Raw genomic sequence first — 21,655 nt, 5'->3', positions numbered from 1 at the left:
TTGTAAGTGGGAAGCATAATGGGGTAATTTGAGATTGCTCAAATGCCCTTGTTTTTTCCTTGGTTCTTCTCTTGCTACTACCTGCCCAGGTCCCTACTCTCCACAATCTTAGTCGCTTCCTCTCATCCTTTAGCCTTGCATTCCTATTTAGCTCTGCAGTTGAATCCATCTAGTAACATGCTCATCTGCTTTTTAATGATTTAAAGCTTCTGCTCATTTTTGTCATATCAGAATTTGCTGCTCCAGCAAACAGTTGGCTCCAGTGAAAATTTTCTTATTGTCTCTGTCCTGAGAGTCAAGGCCTAGTAACTGCACTTGATGTGAATGATGTGATTAGCAATCATGTTGTGTTGCTTAAAACATCAAATACCAGACACAGGGCCAGGATTGTCCTCAAGAGTACAATTGTCCTCAGGCTAGGAGAGTTTTACATTTTCCCTTCCCAGTCACATTCTCAGTGAAAATTCCCCCGAAGCAATTTGCATTAGGAAAAAAATTCCCATTGGTGCTAATGGAAACTTTTCTCCTAATGTAAATTGCCACAGGGGACAGATTTTCGTCAATATTGTGGCTAGGGAGGGAAGCCTTAGCAAACCCCTCATGGGTCATTTCCCCCTTCCCCAAGCCTGGTATTTAACTTAAAAGCCACAAGGTAATTGATAACCATGCCATTCATATAGCCTTTGGTTAGGTCCTCAGGACTGAATTTAGCTTCCATGTTGATGTAACTTATCCACTTCACTTGAGAAATGGCAAACAATAGCTGAGCTCTGGTTTTTTCATTCAACCTTTGTACAGCCAAGCTTCTTACTGGCTTCAGTGGCTAATACTGTCTCTTGTACAACTCCTTAAGACCGTGTCCATGGCTCTTCAACTTTTAACTCACAAAATCCATGTTGAGTGCTGCTAGTTTCCCCCCTGAGTCATCACACAGCTTTCTTAATTTTATGTCATTTGCCACCTCTAAAATCAACTTGAGCTGTTTTCCCTGTTGCAATATTGAAACAGATACAAATATTGTACGCAGGAGTGCCTGTGACCTATTCATTGCTCAGCAGTGATAGATCTGGTAATAATGTGCTTGAAATTCTGGCTGTGCTATACTTCGTAACACCCGGAGTTTAATTGAAAATACACTCTGACCTTGGTTTTGTTCACTGGGCATAGAAAGGACATAATTGCCGTGAAGCTGCTGAGAGACATTATTTCAAAATGTCATATTGCTAATTTTGGATTTACAAGTCCCTCCTACAGAAAGAAAATCCCCAAATCCCAATATAAAAACCAACAACAATGTGTCGCTGTTACATAAAACGTCAATAAAACAAGTAATTTTCCAAAAAATTAACTTCTTGCTTCTCCATACCTATTTTTTGTCTCCAAAATGCCATAGCGGTATAATAATTTTATCCCTCCTAACAGTCGAATGCTCATTCATAATTACATAAACAGCTTGTAAACTGTAGACCACAAAATGTCTATGTTCCAATCTTACATTCAGAACGTTTCCATAGTTACCAAGGACAAGAGGTATAGTCACTGTTTGCTGGACAGCAGGTTTTTAAGCATTCCCATCCATGGCCTTTCATGCAATATAGGGTCGTCACCCCCAAGTATATGTACCCTACAATGAGTTTCCAGGCTGGGTGCTTTGATAATGTGACATTATGTAATAGAATGGAATGGTGACTGTTTCAGATCTGAAGTATTTTGCTATGTTAGTAACCCGGGTGACTCATAACCCGGGTGACTTAACTTTATCCACCCCACCATTCTTTGCTGGGTGATCCTCATGTAAATTCCAAAATGCACTTAGCAAGTACAGTTCTCTCACAGAGTAAACCTATGCATGTGTACTAGGAAGCAAATTCCATTCATTTCCCCAAATATGTGTGTATAGCAGGTGCTCTCCAAATGTGGTTGGGATATCAACTCCCATTTTGGCCCTAACTAGCAAAGCCAGTAGGCAGGGAGGGCCACAGGTTAGCCATCCTGGTTTATAGGATTGAACCCTAAAAATATTCTCCCCCTTTATTCTTTTCATGACATTAATGCCACACACAGCTTAACATGCAGCCCTACCAGCCTCCCAAGACTGTAAAGCAGGGAAGCAGTGGCATGAGAGTTTGCTTCAATCCAGCCGTGCCTCTCAGTTAAACATGCTAAACTTTTGTCCTCCTGCTTAATGTTGCTCCCAACTTTTTGTTTACTGATAAAGGAATGGGTTGCTGTTTACTAAAGAATTGTTTGTTACTCAGTTTTACTGTTGCAGACCCTCCAAATGTCCCTATTTTCCAGGGACATTCCTGATTTAGAGAAGCCATCCTCTGGGTTTGTGATTTGATCCTGGAATATCTCGTTTTTCCTTAGGGTGTCCCTATTTTCATTGGAGAAATGGAGTTATCCAACCCCCGAGCCGTCTAAAGGCAATCCTGTATAGGGAAGGGGTTTTTTAATGTTTAATGTTTTATTATTCTTTAAATATATGATGGAAGCTGCCCTGATTGCTGGGCCAATAAGATGTGTGGGGTATAAATAGAATGGAATTGGACATCACTATTTTCATCAGAGAAATGGTGGAGGGTATGTTGTTGCTCCCATCCATGCTCTGGTCTGGCCACTGTGTGCTACCATCCTCTCTAGGAAGCACTTCAGGGTTCAGAAGTGCTCTGACACAGTAAGGCCCCAGTCAGGTATTCTTCTCTACTTTGTTGCCAGTATGTTTCGAGGTCCAGTTCATGGCGCTCACATTAAAGTTTTAAACCCCAAATAACTCACACACCAAGTATCTGAAAAATGGCCTCCTTTGCCACAGATCCTCTCACAGGTGCTAAGATGGGCAAAGAGGGCCCTTATGGTAGTTCCACTCCCTCAGAGGCTCAGGAGGAGACAGGTGACCTGGGAGAGGGTATTCTTTGTGGCAGCCCCTAAGTTGTGGAACTCCCTCCCTACAGACGTGTGTCTGGCATCTTCATTATACAATTTTTAGCACATGCTGAAGAGACACCTCTCTACCCTGACCTAGCATTCACCCTAGTTTTTGTTATTTTTTTCAGCTACGATTCTTAATTGTTCATTTTTAAACAAACCCTGGGACCTTAGAGCGAAGGGCAGGTAATAATTTACAACAACAACAACAACAACAACAACAACAACAACAACAACAACAACAACAACATATACTTTTGGAAATATTCCTGTGCTCCACTCACGTTTCCCCTTCTTATGAGACTATTGTTGCTCAAACTGTGGGGAAACTGCTCTGCTATGAAGTCAGTATAATCAGTGATTGGGGAGAAATACCTGGGGCTACCGTGGGAAAGGTGGCTCACACTATGTGAAAGAGACTTGAAGAAGTGGGCAAAGAGAAGGTATACCTGTATAGAGGCATACCCTGTATACAGGGGCTGGTTCTAGAGTTGCTAAATTGGTAGTAAGAGTAGTATTCAAATGTCAAGTGAGAATGCAGGATAAATAATGGCTCAAAAGAATGGGGATAAACAGATTTCCCCCCATAGGAGTATGCAGTTGGAGACTGCCTGGATGGATGTTCAAGCAGCAGCAGGAGAAATGAGCTCCCCAGCAAAGGCAGAATCTGATTTATTGGGAGAATACACAGGTGGCCCCCTTCTTTCCTGCTACCCACACATTTCTTGTACTTTCTCACTTTGCTCACTTGCTCAGCCTCATCCCAGTTGCAGCAGCATTAGCCCAGTTTCTGGTGCATAAGAACACAACAACAGCCCTGCTGGATCAGCTCAGTGACCCATCCAGTCCAACATCCTGTGCTCACAATGGCCAACCATATGCCTGTAAGCTGGACTGGAGTGCAACAGTGCTCTCCCTTCCTGTGGTTTCCAGCCACTGGTATTCAGAAGCCTCTGATCATCAATGAAGAGTACAGCCACTGTGGCTAGTAGCCTTTGACAGCTTTAACCTGCAACCTGGAGAGAGTCTCCTCCTGTGAGTTGAGAACTGGCCTCGTGTATGTTCTGCAAGACTCCACACGCAACTGGGCACACATGACAGACTCCAGTCCACTTGCATATGCTTCCCTGGGAGTAGGTTTAATTCAATGAAATAGTTAGGGCTAGTGTGGAGCTAACTGTGTGCATTTTCAGACTGATAACTTATTACAAGCTAACCATTGAGCACATTGAGACTTGCTTTTGATTTTTGAGTAAATGTAGAACGTGTGGATGATCCGTTTGTTCAGAAAATGCTGACTAAGCACCTATTTGTTCTGACCTTTGACATCAGATATATATTTAGGACCAACCCTATTCTTCTGTAAATTGTTTTAGCTGGCTTTAATATTGTATTTTATAGCACTGTAAGCAGCCTTGTAACCTCGCAATGAATGTCAGATATGAAAATGAAGATGATGATAAAAATAAATAGTGCAAATGCATGGACACTGATGGAGTTACTTGGCAGTGATAGGACTTTTTACATGTCCATGGACAATTTCTCTGTGGGATGTAGTGTGTGTGTGTGTGTGTGTGTGTGTGTGTGTAGCCCTGTCCAGTTTTGGGATGTGGCCCCAGATGACTTGCCAGAGGGGTATTGTTGCCCTCTGCCTGAAATGTTTCCCTCTCCTGCTATGAAGGTTTCTCATCATCTGAGTGCAGAAAATGAACTTTAGACTCCTGAGTTCAAAGCTTTGGAGGCTTCACTGAAGTTATGTTGTACATATATTTTTTGCTCAGCATTGATTTCTCAACAGCATACTCTTATGACCCACCTCTGTTACTTAAGTATCTTAGTTTGAAATCAAATTCAGATAACTTTCACAACTCCTTAAATATTCAAGACTGGCTGCACATGAAGAGCCAACACAAAGGGGTCATTTTAAACTGCACTCCTGGATGAACAAGCTATTTGTCAAGTAACAGAGACTCAGTGTATTGTGTTGAGTAGAATGTCATATTAGGGCTGGAGAGTCCAAAACTCAAGCATCCATTCAGCAGTGAAGCCCACTGGGCTAGTCACTATATCTGACTATCCTGCCTCATAAGAATTTGTGAAAATAAAAAGGGGAAACCATATATGCGGCTGTTTTGAGCTGCTTGTAGAAAAGGAAAGGCATAAGTGAACAAAAATACCCAGTCATTTCTGAAAACCTTTGCTATCTGAGAACCTAGGCCAAATCAGTCCCCTGCAGGATGCTTTCTTACCAGCCTAGAAGCAAAAGTACAAAAGGAAGGGACTAACTCCTGGAGCATTAATAACTTAGATAGATTTGGTTCAAATGTGCTAAAACTGTTTCCCACTGCGACCCTAGGTCTGTTCTGCCAGAAGATAGGCCGTTGTCAGTCTAGAATTGCTGGCCCTCAAAGGAGCACTCTTTCCAAGTACAAAGGAACACTATGTGAATTACTTTGGACCATTTAATCAAAATAACAGAGTGCCCTCATAAGGTACTAAGGGAAGCGGCAGTGACAAAAATTACAGCTATTACAGAAATGAAGTTCTACTGTGAAAGGAAACAAAATGGCCATTTACTAATTGACTTTGAAGGCAGAAGTGGGAGGGGTTTCAGGGTTGCCACTCACAGATGCTACATGGTGATTCCTTGGATGCTGAGAAAGGGAAGGGAGGGGTGCTGCAGTGTGAACTGAAATGCTGGAGAGCTTTAACTTTATTTCCTTATGCTTTGTCAGAACATAGGTGAGGACAGCAAGATCCTTAGTGCTGTGTGTATTTTGGTAAATCCAGTTCCGTTGGTGATTTCCTCAACCATGCCAGGGCTTTACCAGAGAGATTACACTGAGAAACTAGATCAAAAACTAGTTATAGCCCTGGATGACTAAAGTCTTCTGTTCTTGCTTAAGAGAAGACTGGTTCTGTGCTTTAGGTGGACTTTAAAGAACTTCTTGTAAAGGGCATCCAAAATAGCAGCATTCTCCATTGCCAGTCAAAAGGCTTTGATTAAATTAGGAACTGGAGTAAGATTGAGCACAAACAATTTTAGGAAGTTCCACGCTACTGTCCATTTTAATAGAGGGTTTGGCAGGAAACTTTCCAGTTCACATTGTCCTGGTTTGCTAGATCCTTGCCAACCAACCTTTCAGAAAAAAACAACATCTTCAGCCAAGGTGTTCATGATGGGACTCACAAATGGAGACAGAATAGTGCTCTCCAGCAACACTATTTGTGGAGTGGGATGGCTGTGTTTATGTGCTACCTCATGCATATGTGTTCAAACCTGAATATTGGTTTAATGAGTAAAACAAAAATAAAATAATTCGGAATTAGACATTGCTTCTTGTTGATATGTACTTAATTTAATGTTCGTGTGAGGTACCTTGATAGTACTTTTGAGGGCTGATTCAGTGAGATATGGTAGATAATAGATAGATGGATACATACACTGTCATTTACTTTTTCAGAATACACTCATTGGATAGAGAGGTAGATGAGATAGCATACCTATTTGCTTATGCTATTTTTTAGGCTATTTTTATTTTTCTCAGATTGAAACGAACCTGCAGGTATGTTAGTAATATGTTGCTAATTGTTTACAAAGCAAATCTGTATCTGAAGCTCCCTTTAATTACAGAGGTGTTGCTATTTAATCATTACCAGGTGAAATATTCCTTGGCATGAAACCACTGCATTCAGAATACACTGATGCGATTTTGATATATTTTCTTCAGTGAGCACACGTGGTTTACAAACTCAGTGGTCTGAATATTTACGAGGTTTCTATTTCCTGAGTTACTTTGGATTTTTCTTTGATTAGCTGTCTGGTCTTCCTTTATTTCCCTCTTGTTTGTTCCTTATGATGTAGTCCTTGAGAATAAGGAAACTCAAAAACAGCAGAAAGCCTTCAGAAGATCAATTTCCCTTCAGGAGTTACTGAAGTGAGGCTTAGATAGCTCAAGGATTAACAATCCATTAGAAAACCTTGTGTCATTAAACCACTGATTTGTATCTTAAAGTGGTCAGTAGAAATTTCAAGTTAGAAACTCTTGATTTAAAGTAACTTGGCTAGATTGTTATGAGTTGGAATGATAGATAATTTATCAGAGGTCAAACTCTAAGGACTTGTCCCATGCCTAGAAAGCATGAGCGCAAGCAAGCGTTGTTCCACTTGACCCATGCTTTTTAGACATGGGTATCAGCATAGCTGTCAACTTTTCCCTTTTCTTGTGAGGAATCCTATTCGGAATAAGGGAATTTCCCTTTTTTAAAAAGGGAAACGTTGACAGCTATGAGTATCAGCTGTTTTCCCCTTGCCTTGCTCCTTTTCCAGGGAAAACCCACTCTTTAGCTTTAAATCAGAACAAATGGCAGTCCATGGAAAACCTGATTGCCATCTACTCTGGCAGATTTCCTCCGAGGGAAGCAGCAAGACAAGAAGTGTGGATAAGCCCTAAATAGTATTCAATTAGCAAATAACTTTTCCATTGAACATGTTCTGTTAAAGGTGTTCTGTGTACACTCAAACTCCAAAATGCTGGGAGGGGAGAATATTTATTTTAGTTTGGTTTAGTTTAGTTTAGAATTTATAAACGACTCTACATTCAGAGAATACACAAGTGGTGTACTGAAATAGAATAAAATGCAGATCATAAAACAGTGTTAAAACCTAAACTCCTTTGGCACAACTCTGCCTGATGATTATATTTGCATTCTCATTTCCCTTTAGGGAAGTGTATAAGTTAGTAGACCTTAGCACATGGGTGGGCAAACTAAGGCCCGGGGGATGGATCTGGTGCAATCACCTTCTAAATCTGGCCCGCGGATGGTCTGGGAATCAGCGTGTTTTTACATGAGTAGAATGTGTGCTTTTATTTAAAACACATCTCTGGGTTATTTGTGGGGCATAGTAATTTGTTCACCCCCCAAAAAAATATAGTCCAGCCCCCAACAAGGTCTGAGGGACAGTGGACCAGCCCCCTGCTGAAAAAGTTTGCTGACCCCTGTCTTAGCACAACCTAAATACATATACATTTCCCCATTTTATGTTCACCATCTTGAAAGTGTTGTTATATCTTCTGTTATAGATATTCTTATAACTGGAATAAACAGTGCTATGGCTTCTTCAGTGAAGGTCCTCAGCATTCTGCATTCCTCGCTTACTATAGTTTTAGATAAATAAGCATCTTTGGTAGTTACAAAAGTGAATGTCACACCAGAATTTAGTTTACCACGTGCTAACTACTTGAAACTCCTGGGGACAGATGCAACTAACCCATTCCACAAGCAGAAGCCCTCATAATGACTTCTGCAAGTGTGATGGGGATTACCTCTCCTCTTCTTCCCCCTTGACTCCCACAAATCCACTCTGGGAAATCCACTCTGTGTAGGAAGAGAGGAAGGGAGGTTACTGCATCAGGCACGGATATAGGTCAGTGGAAGCATAACAATCTCCTTACTGCTATCTTGAATTCCATCATTGCCTGGCAGCCAAGCACTACTCATATTGTGGAACCTATTCATTTAAAGACCCCCAATTCACTAGGAAAACAAGTATCCTCTGCATGTTCCATAATTCCTCCCACAATCTTGTATCCAGTCTTGATATGATGCATCTTATCATTTGGATGGGGCTGTTGTTCAGTATAGTAATGTACTTTACATGTCAAAAGTTGAACCTGAGACCTTTTACATGTAAAGTACATTACTGAATAACAGCCCCGTCCAAATGATAAGATGTATCATATCAAGATTGCTAGTTCCCAGCTCTGATATGAACTGTAGCAAGCTGGGTTTGGTTACATTATTGTTTTTATGGAAACAATATAGAATAATTGAGAGAGGACTTTGGTCCCATGTTTCCTTTATCTGTTTTATCACTAGCTAATGTGATTCATTATTCAAGCATAGTCCTTTAGGGGAAAAGAGTAGGCAAGACAAAACAAAAAGACAAATGAGCAACATTCCTTTTAGTTGCTTCTCTGCTAGTCTTTCAACATAAAAGTTGTGCAGCACAAATGTGTGTGTGTGTGTGTGTGTGTGTGTGTGTTTACTTGGAAATAGGTCCATTCTGTTAAAAGTGGGGTGTTTACAAATGTAGCCTTAATGTGTCATCCTGTGCCAAAATCCACTCAAGGATTGCACTTTATACAACCATAGATCTCCTACTCTTCCCAGCACCTAACTATACACGATGCTAATTGTGTCACTGGCAATCACATTATTAGTTTTTCTGTAGTTAATTTCAGGCATGGAGCTCAACTTTTATTAAATTGCAGGGGAGGCTGGACCTTTATTTCCCCTCTTGCAATTTATATGCAGACACAGAAAACTCGAAAAACTCTGGTTGACAATAATGGGAAGTTTCCCCCTTAAACCTAACTGCAGCACCGGGGGGGGGGGGATTTTCATCAAGATCATAAAAGAGGAGGGAAGTGTTAAATCTCTACCTCCATGCCAAAAACAACAACAACACTCCCTTCTTTTCCCAGGTACACAACAACATGCCATGTATGTGTGCCCCAGCAACCATGACTATCGGCCCAGAACAATTATCTACAATTATCTATTAACTACAATTATTATTTCAGCAGCCATGGTGTTGAGTATGTACATGTTAATGGTGATGTCAAAGCAAAGAACACATCAAACAAAAACACTTTGCACAGAGACGCTTGATAATTTTCAGTGTTCCGGTCTAGCTCAGGAGGTTCTGGACTCTCCTTTCTTGGAGGTTTTTAAGCAGATGGTCATTTGTCGTGGATGCTTTAGCTGAGATTTCTGCATTACAGGGAGTTGGACTAGATAAGTATGGCCATCCAGACAGTTTCTGGGGTTTAGCAAGCACAACCTTTATCTCACTTCAAGTGTTGCAAATTAAGAAATAGTTCACTTATCTCAATTTTGCTCAGAGAGGTACTCTGATTTGGAGCTTGGCCACTACTTTGTGGTAGGGATGGAAGGAAAGTTTAATTCAAAACACATTTAAAGGCCAATCTACCTAATTTGCACTTTCTGAAATATTATGAGGACTGAAACACAGCCATCCTTCAAAATTCATACTTCTCTGAATTTGGAATGCAGCTCTCCAGCCAAAGCACAAAAATGCATATACTGGGGTAAATATTGCATACAAAATCATATATTGGTGGAAATGCATTAATACTATGAATGTGTATATTGGGGAAAATGTATTAAAAATGTGTATAATAGGAGAAATTTGCACACAGACACAAAAAGAATTTTGATGACGTCTGAGGAACTTAAGACTGAAAATGTGGGATACTAAGAGAACCAAAATGAACAGTTTCACCATCCTTCCTCTGTAGACATGACTGCAGCTGAGATATTGGAATGAGCTGCTCGGGTTTTAGAAAGATCATATGAAATATTCATTTTTAATTATTAGTGGTTGACCCTAGGATGGGTTTGGACCCTGGTAAGGATGTTCCTTTTTTATATGAGGAAGTTGCTGTATTACAGGTCAGACCACTGGTCCCTCTTCCTCAGTATTGTTTAGGGCAAGTGGTTTACAAGTTTGCAGATTAGAGCCTTTCTCAGCCCTGCCTGAAGACACTGGTATTTGAACCTGAGAACTTTTTCATACAAAGTGCTGCAGTCTCTTCCCTGAGGCATGGTATAAAAGTTAACAGAAAATGGACATATATCTGGTGGGTACAGCAGGTACCTTTATTAATAATTTGCATATGCATGTTCATCATTTGGTGGCTTGCTTGCAACAGATCAAAAACCACAAATCATTTTCCAGATCTCCTAATACCGTTTTTCAAATAGTAGTTTTCAACAGAAGCGGTTCAAATATTTAGCAGAAATGATTGAGAGATTTACTGTTGAATGATGACCTATCAAGTGTTATGCATATACAGGTGAGCCAGACATTAGATTGGTGTCATGGTCAGAAACAGCTCTCACATAACCCTGTTAAAATTATTATTATTATTATTATTATTATTATTATTATTATTATTATTATTTATTTCTACCCTGCCCATCTGGCTGAGCCTCCCCAGCCACTCTGGGCAGCTTCCCCCAGAACGTTAAAAATACAATAAAACATCAGTCATTAAAAACTTCCCTAAACAGGGCTGCCTTCAGATGTCTTCTAAATGTCATATAGTTGCTTATTTCTTTGACGTCTGATGGGAAGATGTTCCACAGGGCGGGCGCCACTACCCAAAAGGCCCTCTGCCTGGTTCCCTGTAACTTCGCTTCTCACAGTGAGGGAGCCACCAGAAGGCCCACAGCGCTGGACCTCAGTGTCTGGGCAGAACGATGGAGGTGGAGATGCTCCTTCAGGTATACAGGAATGAGACCATTTAGGGCTTTAAGGGTCAGCACCAACACTTTGAATTGTGCTCAGAAATGTACTAGGAGCCAATGTAGGTCTTTCAAAACCAGTGTTATGTGGTCTTGGCGGTCGCTCCAAGTCACCAGTCTAGCTGCCACATTCTGGATTAGTTGTAGTTTCCGGGTCACCTTCAAAGGTAGCCCCACATAGAGCGTGTTGCAGTAGTCCAAGCAGGAATAACTAGAGCATGCACCACTCTGGCGAGACAGTCTGCAGGCAAGTAGGGACTCAGCCTGCATTCCAGATGGAGCTGGTAGACAGCTGCTCTGGACACAGAATTGACCTGCACCTCCAAAATGACTCCCAGGATACGCACCTGGTACTTCAGGGGCACAGTTGCCTCATTCAGGATCATGGAGTAGTCCCCTCACCTGCCCGCCCCCTGTTCCCCCGTATAAAAATACAGTTGGTTGAAAACAAATTGAACTAAGTTTATTGATGATTAAACCTGTGCTTTAAAACAAAATAATAAACAGGGGTACATCAGCAGACACTAAGAGAGTGTTCCTGAACACACATACCAGAACACATTTACAATACTCCTGGGACAGTGTCGAATCTGGGGGACTCAAATTTCAGTGGCCCCCTATGCAGTGCTAACCCTCCCCTCCCGCCTCTCGCCTCCCATTCTACCTCATAGTTGTGGAATGCCCTGTGTCACCCCTGAGGTTCTGCATCTGGTTCGGTTGTGCTCCCCTAAATCCACCTCTGCCTGAGAGTAAGCTCTATTGGATACTGAGAGCTGATTCCCATGTGACACTAAGCCAAACGATGGCTTGGTGTGACCACACAAACCTGAGGTTTCCTGCAGAGGAGATTGCAACTGCTGCTGCTGTACTGTTATGGATTAAGGTTTGCCTTGCTCAGAACAAACCATGAGTGGTAAACACAGGGGCAAACCTTGGTTTGCTGAAGCAATATAAGCCATAAGCCTGGGTTTGGGCAACACACTGAACCAAATTAAGACTTAACTCACAGCAGCAGAGGCAGAGGAGGAGAAAAGTGGCCATTCTCTCCTCTCTGCTGAGCCTGCACACTCCTGCATTTGTACAAAGCCATAGTTTGGCTCTGCAAACCAGCTCATTGTAAACATGTGTAGGACTGCGGTGTCAGAAATGGCAAAACACACCAGATTCATTTCACTAAACAGTGTCCTAGCACCTGCTGAGGTTCCTTCTTTCTGCTCTTTTCTTTTGCTCTTTGGTGCTGCTTTCCGTTTTTTCATTCTAACCCAGTGCTTTTAACCTCTCGTCTCTGAGGAAACGTATGGAATACAGCCTTCACAGTGCTGCACAAAAGCTTTAATAGTTTTCTGTTACTGCAAGAAGCTAGTGTCAAACATGCATAAGTAAATTCATAAATATATATTATCTGATTATAAAAATCACCTTTTACTAAATAGACTACTATGTGAATAATAATATATTTTCACCCTGTTTTTCAAAGTATACCATTTCCACCTCCACCTCCTTACTACAAAATGAAACAATTTGAAGCTTAAAATGGAAAACCTTTGGCTGATAGTATTTTTGTTCAACTAAATGCATGTATTATGCATCTGTGTGCTTTGGGTTATAAATGTGCTTGGCGCTTGCTGTAATTTATAAGACTTCACTTTTGGCTGATTTATAGGAAATTTCATTAATCTCTACAGCACAGGGACCTTGCAGTGAGTAGCAGATTGAAAATGAAGCCAGGGCTGGGTTTTTTAGAAGCTACCACAAATGAATCAGCACTGAGAGACTTTGAATAGTAATGATCATTTGCAGAGTCGAAAGGTCTTTTTTCACTTACACTAAGATCCGAAAGAAACATTTTTGGAGGTAACACTGAAATTGCTAACCCTGCAGCTATGGGAGATATATTTTTTTCTGTCGTTTAAATAGCCATTCTTTATTCCTGTGTTCAGCACACATTTACTAATGAGACTTTCTCTGCTGCTATGGCCAAATATGAGGATAGTGGAGAGTGTATCAGGAAATCAGATGAGTCTGCTTAATGGTGGGAGAGAGCTGATGCTCAGCTCAGCAGTTCACAGAAACTCCTTTTTATCTGCTTTCCTGAAAGAAGCAAACAATAAGCATTTGGTGAGCATTTCTATTCAAGTAGTAAAAGCTTTACTTGCACCATTCCTCAGTTCTATGTTGTGTACACCATGGCGACCGTCCTTTAGGGGAAATAGCACAAGAAGTAAAGGCAACAGGAGTCTGCAGATTTGACTGTGTCATATAGACCATACACGTATGTCAATCCTATACTCATGCTTGCCTTTTAATCACTGCTGTTGGTAAACTAGAGGCAAACTACATTGGCCGCCATTTTTGGTTTTGCATTCAAACAATTGTCTCGACTTCTTTCCATGTTTTTAAGCAGCAATGAAGTTTCAAAATGTACCATTCTTGGTTCTTGTTCTGAACTTATTCCCTGACATGTTGGGTCCCCATCTTAATTGTTAGAATTTCTGTATCAACTGAAAAACAAACATGGGCTATGAAATTCCAGTTCCATTCTGTGCATGATTTCATGGAAGTTCTTCTTGATAAAAACAAAAACAAAAACAAGACAAGCATATATCACAACAACGATAGTGTTGCATTTTCATTTTCATTTTTTAATTATTATTATTATTCATTTGCAGAATTTTTTCATGATTTCCAGTATTGTATTCAATCATGTCCCTTTGCTGCCAGAAACAGCAGAGGCTTCCATCAGCAGAATCTTGCCAATTCTCCGTCTCCCCTCCTTGTGGCCCCTGCAAATCTGATCCAGAAGATTGAATGGCCCTTCAGAACAGTGTGGAAAGGGATGCAGAGCGCTGCAAAAGGGAGGAAGAATTGGCACCACCGGAAACGATCTTATATTTCAGTTAGAATTGTATGCCATTTTATGTGTTATTTTCTTTTGGTGACTAGGCTGCATAGTTCAACAGAGAGTTCAAAGGCTCAAGTAGCAATTTTAAGCCTCCATTAGTATATTAAGATGCATTCCCCAGAAATTTGTAGGCAGGTGAATGGGAAATTATGTGTATCAAGTATTTCATAAAATTACCATTTTAAAAATATATAAAGTTGAGGAAATTGTAGTGCAAATTAACAATTGGAGCTAACATGATCCTTCTTTATTTGTTTCTTTCAGACTATTGGAACTCCTGAAGGACCAACACCAAATAAATTATGAATGTTGAACAAGATGACCTTACATCCACAGCAGATAATGATAGGTCCTAGGTTTAACAGGGCCCTATTTGACCCCTTGCTTGTGGTGCTACTGGCTCTTCAACTTCTTGTGGTGGCTGGTTTGGTCAGAGCTCAGACTTGCCCGTCTGTCTGTTCCTGCAGCAATCAGTTTAGCAAAGTAATTTGTGTGAGGAAGAATCTGAGAGAGGTCCCTGACGCCATCTCCACAAACACACGGTTATTGAATCTCCATGAGAACCAGATCCAAATCATTAAGGTGAATAGCTTCAAACACCTGAGACATCTAGAAGTCTTGCAGCTGAGCAGAAATCACATTAGAACAATTGAAATAGGGGCCTTCAATGGTCTGGCTAATCTCAATACTTTGGAACTTTTTGACAATCGTCTTAGCACCATCCCGAATGGGGCTTTTGTGTACTTGTCAAAACTGAAGGAGCTTTGGTTGCGAAACAACCCCATTGAGAGTATTCCTTCTTATGCTTTTAATAGAATCCCTTCCCTGCGAAGGTTGGACTTGGGGGAATTGAAAAGGCTTTCATATATCTCAGAAGGTGCCTTTGAAGGTCTGTCCAATTTGAGGTATTTGAACCTTGCTATGTGCAACCTTCGGGAGATCCCTAACCTCACGCCACTTGTAAAACTGGATGAGCTAGACCTTTCTGGGAATCACTTAACTGCTATCAAGCCTGGGTCCTTTCAAGGATTAATGCACCTTCAGAAATTGTGGCTGATCCAATCCCAGATTCAAGTGATTGAAAGGAATGCCTTTGATAACCTTCAGTCGCTAGTGGAGATCAACCTGGCCCACAACAATCTAACACTACTGCCTCACGACCTCTTTACACCTCTCCGTCTAGAAAGGATCCACCTACATCACAACCCTTGGAACTGCAACTGTGACATCCTGTGGCTCAGCTGGTGGATTAAAGACAAAGCGCCCTCGAACACTGCATGCTGTGCCCGTTGCAACACGCCTCCTAGCTTGAAAGGGAGGTACATTGGTGAGCTGGACCTGAATTACTTCACGTGCTACGCTCCTGTGATTGTGGAGCCACCAACAGACCTCAACGTCACTGAAGGCATGGCTGCAGAGCTGAAATGCCGAGCTTCGACGTCCCTGACCTCTATATCTTGGATTACTCCAAATGGGTCTGTTATAACACATGGGGCTTATAGGGTTCGGATTTCTGTGCTCAGCGATGGCACGTTAAATTTTACGAGGGTGACTGCGCAAGACACGGGCTTGTATACATGCTTGGTGAGTAACTCTGTTGGGAATACCACAGCTTCTGCAACACTCAATGTAACTGCACAGGAGTGTATTACTTATTTTTCAACCATCACAGTAGAAACTGTGGAACCTTCTCAGGATGAGGCGCGGACAACAGAGCAGGTTTGGCCCACACCGGTCATTGAATGGGACACCACCAATGTGACAACCTCTCTCACACCACAGAGCACAAGGTCAACGGAAAAAACGTTCACCATCGCTGTGACAGATTTGAGCAATGGGATTCCAGGAATAGATGAGGTTATGAAGACTACCAAAATCATAATTGGTTGTTTTGTGGCAATCACTCTTATGGCAGCGGTGATGTTGGTCATTTTCTACAAAATGAGAAAGCAACATCACCGGCAAAACCACCATGCTCCAACACGAACTGTAGAGATCATTAATGTGGATGATGAGCTTACAGGTGACACGCCTATAGAAAGTCATTTGCCCATGCCAGCAATAGAGCATGAGCACCTAAATCACTATAACTCTTATAAGTCTCCTTTTAACCACACAACAACAGTTAACACAATAAATTCAATACACAGTTCAGTGCATGAACCATTATTGATCCGAATGAACTCGAAAGACAATGTGCAAGAGACTCAGATCTAAAACATTTACAGATTTAAAACACAAGACAGTTTATTAAAAAAAATGACACAAATGACTGGGCTAAATCTACTGTTTCAAAAAAAGTGTCTTTACAAAAAAAAAGAAATTTATTTATTAAAAATTCTATTGTGAGAGAAAGCAGACAAAATTATGTGTATTCCTCAGAACCTCTTTTTGCTGCACTTATTTACCCTACTTCTTTCCTCCCCTTTCTTCTTCCCCCTTCCCAAGCCCATTTGCCATATTTTTCATAGAACAACTTGATTCTCTAAAAAAAAAAAGATTAAAAAAAACTGGTCTAGGGATTTTTGTAAGAATTCTGTTAACGCTTTGGGAATTTTTATGGTGAATTCTAGTGGTGAGATTCGGTCTATTTTGTCTTTCTTCATTTCATTTTCTTCTCATGCCCTTTTTGAAATGGTTCAACAGGGAAATGGATGTTAGTGGTAGATTCATAAGAACAATCAAGGAACAACAACAGCAAAAATAACAAAATATTTTATTTTTATTTTTATTTTTCACATAATGACCTGTTCTGTATTTCCTGAAGGGACCATTCTGTGGAAGAAGAAAACAAAAACAAAAACAATCCAAGAAATTAATTTTCATGTGAGCATCTATAAAACCCATGATCTTTTAAACAATTCTAGAACCAGGATTTGTAGTTCAAACACTAAAATAAGATTATAAATAAAATATTGTTGGTTTTTTCTGTATTTGGACAGAAATCATTTTTAGTGTGGCTTCTGATGTCAAAAGGTGGTTAAAAATTCTACATTCCCCTCTCTTGCATTTTCCTAAAAAAAGAAAGCTTTATAACTTACAACAGTTTGGATTTTAACTTATCATTAGTAATATATTTACTTTTAGCCTATGTAAACATTAGCATACCATGTGTGAAGAATAGTGGCCAAAATCAACCCGGTTCATATTGTATTGGTGGTTTGCGACCTGCTGCAGCATAATTCATCCCACCCTGCTGAGATAATGTGAAAAGTCCTGGACCACATGGAAGGAGCCCGTGCTGTGGTCCCTCCATACACCTACACTGTCAAGGGGAAAGGCTTGCAGAATGGGCTTCTCCCCACATATGGGGTTTTTTTAATGTTACTTTAACAGTTCAGGAAGAAGCCATGCAACAGTTGCCATAACACCAGCCTATCATGGAAAGGGGTCTTAACTCAAGCTGAGCCAGAGATTTCCATGCTCCATATTCATGGGACCATCAATCCCCCACAAAAAAGGCTGGGTATCAGTGGATTTCGGGTGACAGACAAAATGAAGAATGCTTGGATGGTGGCTGGGCTTAACCTTAAAGTTGAGGTGGCTGAGGGTTTTCTTCACAAACAAACAAACAAACAGGCTTTATCGCCATTTCCATTGGAAGCTTGGATGGCTTCAGCAGCCTGGAAGTCTTCCCTTTGGAATTTGGAACAGAGTTGTCCTGGTAGAGCAAAATTATGTCATAATGTAGCATCATTCACAAGTGGATTCTTCGGGGCTTCCCATTGGTATCCCCCCCCCCATGTCAAATAAAAGAGAGCAAATCCCTAGTCCACCTTGACTTAAATGCAAGTCAACCCCCAACCAAAAGTGTGTAAATTTCATCCCCCAAAGATTTATCCTACTTCTGGATGTTGGGATATGGATACCTTCTGCAACAAATAAAGATAATTAACCATAGAATACATTTTAAATTCTTTCTGGCTTTTGGGACATCTTCCAGAATGGGAAGAGGACATGTGGCAGCAGCAGCAAGGGTGTGAGGAGTTAGATTTGACATGGCTGGTTGTATAATATTTTTTTTTTAATGGTCCTAGGCCATGGTTTTACTTACTATTGCTGATCTAGAACTAAACATCCACTCAGGTCATTACTTTGGTTGAATGAAAACACTCATGGATGCAAATATGAAAGTTGTTTAACTAGCCAGCACAATCAAAAGATGTCTGAGCATGATGAGCTAAAATGCAATCAAGGTACTGATAACTTTCAGGAAGCAACTTGCAACATCAAGGGGTTAACAAAGAAATTAAGTTGTTCTAACAAATTGTTTTGGTTAGAGTCAGACGAATGGAAAAAGTAAAAGCCATAAGTACTACAGTTCCCAAATGAGAAGGCAGATGTGGAGTCCCTGTGGAACATTTTTGGAAGACGTGTCTTCCCACCCAGCTTTACAGCAGTGATACAATCAACGTGTCGGTGGAAATGTGTGGATCTATTTTTTTGTGCCATGGGAAGCAGATCTTAGTGAAAATCTTCCTCTGGTGAAATAACATTCCTGCATTAAAAATGGGGAAACGGGAAGCAGCTTAGATGCCTCAGTGTACCAAGAGTAGAAGTAAGGAGTTTTTTTGCATATCTCCCCACCCACCAACTACTCACCACAGCCAGTGTCCTAGAGCCCAACCATCCAGGCATGCTATGTACTACAATTGCAGCAGTAGCTCTTGGGAGAACTCCATCTCCCATGGGTTACAGGGCACAATGATATGCTGATCCACAGTTCACTGATGAGCTCAGACTCCAGGATGCCTTGGGTGCTGGGGAGTGGAAAGAATGTATCTCTTCCACATTCCATGTAAGTCTTTGAATGAAATGGAAAGGGGGTATTTCAGGAAGTGAGAGTATACTGGAAAATGTTTGGGAGGATGGAAAGCTGGTGGAGAATGGAGGTTATGTTTTGCGCCTCTGAAAATAAAGTTATTTCTAAATACATAATTTGGTAGTAAACCAAGCCAGTCTGAGGTGACTCAGGACACACTTTGCCATGTCTAACACCAACTCCAGCTGCCATTAACATACCTCTTACCAGCACACGTCTCTGAGTTTATCCTAGTGACAAAGCACTACACAGGGTTGTTCTGTTAGGATCCCCTTCTGGTACTTGTACATGACATCTGTTAAGGGTTTCTAGCCCTTTGAAACCCTTTTACCCCCATGGTGCCTTTAATGGGAGAAAAGCTTCTCAGCTTGCCCAGTGCTTATGCAAGTGGCAAGGACTATTTTTCAACAGCTTAGAGATCTTTCAGGGTGTTCCAAACAATGAAGGGAAGGGAACACAAGCCACAAGGTAGGAATGTTTGGTCCTCCTTGTTTGTCTGGGCAAGCAACTCCTTTTAAGAAAAGTACGTGTAGCCAAATGATAGGCAGACTCCGTTAAGAAGGTGGGTGCCAACAGACAATTTCTTATCAAAACAAAAGAGAGTTGTTACAGAAAAGGAGCAGTTGGGAATAGCATTAAAAGAGTACAACAAAAGGTTATGTGTGCAAATGCATTTCTACACAGGCTGGCAAAGCTGAAATACCAGAGTCCTCAAAAGTGGTAGTCTTAGAAGCATCATTCGGTTTCAAGCCATTTCCAAAAGTTAAGAGGGAGCCATTTCAAAATGGATGTATACAATCTGGGATGTGGGCAACTCCAGGAAAACTCTGTACTTCACTAGGAGTGAATTCTCTCAGGAAAACAGCAGCTAGGGAGAAAGGAAATGCAACTTCCATAAAGACTTGTGTCCCGCTGTTTTGCAGAGCAAACAGTCACTACTGGTAGACCACATCCAGACCCTTTTGTCACAGTCTAATGGGTAGCTGAGAGGTCCTCAAACAGACTATAAAAGAGGGGCATGTGATCAGCCAATTAAGAGTAGGACAGCTTCCATCTACCTAAGGATTAGCCCTTTTATCTATGCAAGAGAAAAAAATCCAGAAGGCAAGCAGGTAAAGTGGCCAACTCCATAGCATACTCCCCATGACAGGATTCACCTTTTATATCTGCACCTTTTAAGTAGAGCTGGACCATTTGTTGCTTATGTTGACCGAGTTAAAACAAATTAGTGGCCTGTTTAAGAATAGGAACTGGAGGATCAAGCTGGTGACTAAAACAACAAAAATGTCACGGGTATGCCGCAGAGTCTAGACCACTCACAAGTTTTTAAATGAAAGGTTTTGAGACCCAATATGGGAGCCAGAAAGTGGCTTGTGAATGACCCGTTTAAGTGATACATTTTTATTAACTTGATTTGGGGTAGAGATGCTAATAAAATAGTCAACATTACTATTGCTGAAATAAATATCTTTGCAGTCTGGTTTTTTATGTATTGTACTGTTAACTGAATTAATAGTATCAAAAGTTACTGGCATTACTGTGAGTTGATTGCAACCAGACAAAATGAATATGTGTTGACATTGTTTCCTGTTGGGTATTTGCACATTTGTCTAAAGAACGCCACATATTAGGGGCTGGAAACTTTAAATCTTGGAGAAGGGGAGTTCCAGCTGAGAGGGGAAAGGGATAGGTAAAAGGAGGAGTCACTCTGATATGCATTTCCTATAGGCTTCCCACGTTCTTGTCTCTATTGTATCTTTTCCTGGAGAGTTTCTGTCACATTCCCTTTCTCAACAGCTGGTGGGGATGGATTTGGAGAAGTAAGCCTGGCTTTTGTGCTACTCTGGTAAAGTTACCTGAAGACAAACAGCATATGTAAATGTTGTCTATTTTTTGCATGTCTGCAGAAGTATGCTAATCTTATTTATCCCCCATGCCACTGCAAAATATTTTATTCTGGACAAGATTTTAAAGATTTGGAGCTCTGGCTGAAGAGTGGAATCCAAACTACGGCATGAAAGAAGTAAAAGGATCTCATTCCTACTTTCAACTGGACCACTATATTCTTATAAGAAAGTTGAATTCACATCTTCATCCCTTTGAGGGGCTAAATCAAAGTTGTCTCAAAAGATATTTGAAAACAAAATTCATGTATATTCATTCCAGTGTACAGTGGTACCTCAGGTTACATACGCTTTAGGTTACAGACTCCGCTAACCCAGAAATATTACCTCGGGTTAAGAACTTTGCTTCAGGATGAGAACAGAAATTGTGCAGCAGCTGCGCAGCGGCAGCAGGAGGCCCCATTAGCTAAAGTGGTGCTTAAGGTTAAGAACAATTTCAGGTTAAGTACGGACCTCCAGAACGAATTATGTAAGTTCTTAACCCGAGGTACCACTGTAATACAAGTATACCATCCACTAGTTGGCAGAGGATACCCATGAAGAACAAAATTTGAGAAGTGGCTTTGCTATTCACAAGTCTTCTGTTTGGGGGCCAGAGTAGATACTATTTTAATGGTGTAGCTAACATCCACGTCAGATTTCAAAACATTTAATCCTAGGCACAGATTAGGGTGACCTTCATTGGGACCATAGCACACAGGGAAAACAGGCTTAACCAATCATTACTCTCCCCTTCTGTGTTGCAGTTAACCTTAAGAAGGAAAG

The 21,655-nt window shown here is 41.0% G+C and overlaps 1 protein-coding gene across 5 annotated transcripts in view; it reads left to right on the top strand.

The window, feature by feature from the left end:
• The window catches only part of LRRC4C (leucine rich repeat containing 4C), a 611,872-nt gene extending 594,775 nt beyond the window's left edge, over positions 1–17,097 (top strand). For all 5 annotated transcript variants that reach the window (XM_083602191.1, XM_083602188.1, XM_083602190.1 and 2 more), the window contains one exon: positions 14,429–17,097. In XM_083602191.1, the coding sequence (XP_083458317.1) occupies positions 14,471–16,381 (1,911 nt within the window). In that variant the 5' untranslated portion in view covers positions 14,429–14,470 and the 3' untranslated portion in view covers positions 16,382–17,097. The remainder of the gene's footprint in view (positions 1–14,428) is intronic.
• The last annotated feature ends 4,558 nt before the right edge of the window (positions 17,098–21,655 follow it).

The sequence above is a fragment of the Podarcis filfolensis genome, assembly GCF_964270895.1.
Source record: "Podarcis filfolensis genome assembly, chromosome: 1".
Lineage (NCBI taxonomy): Eukaryota > Metazoa > Chordata > Lepidosauria > Squamata > Lacertidae > Podarcis > Podarcis filfolensis.
The sequence above is the reverse complement of the archived record's forward strand: the minus strand, read 5'-3'. Positions and strand labels throughout refer to the sequence as shown.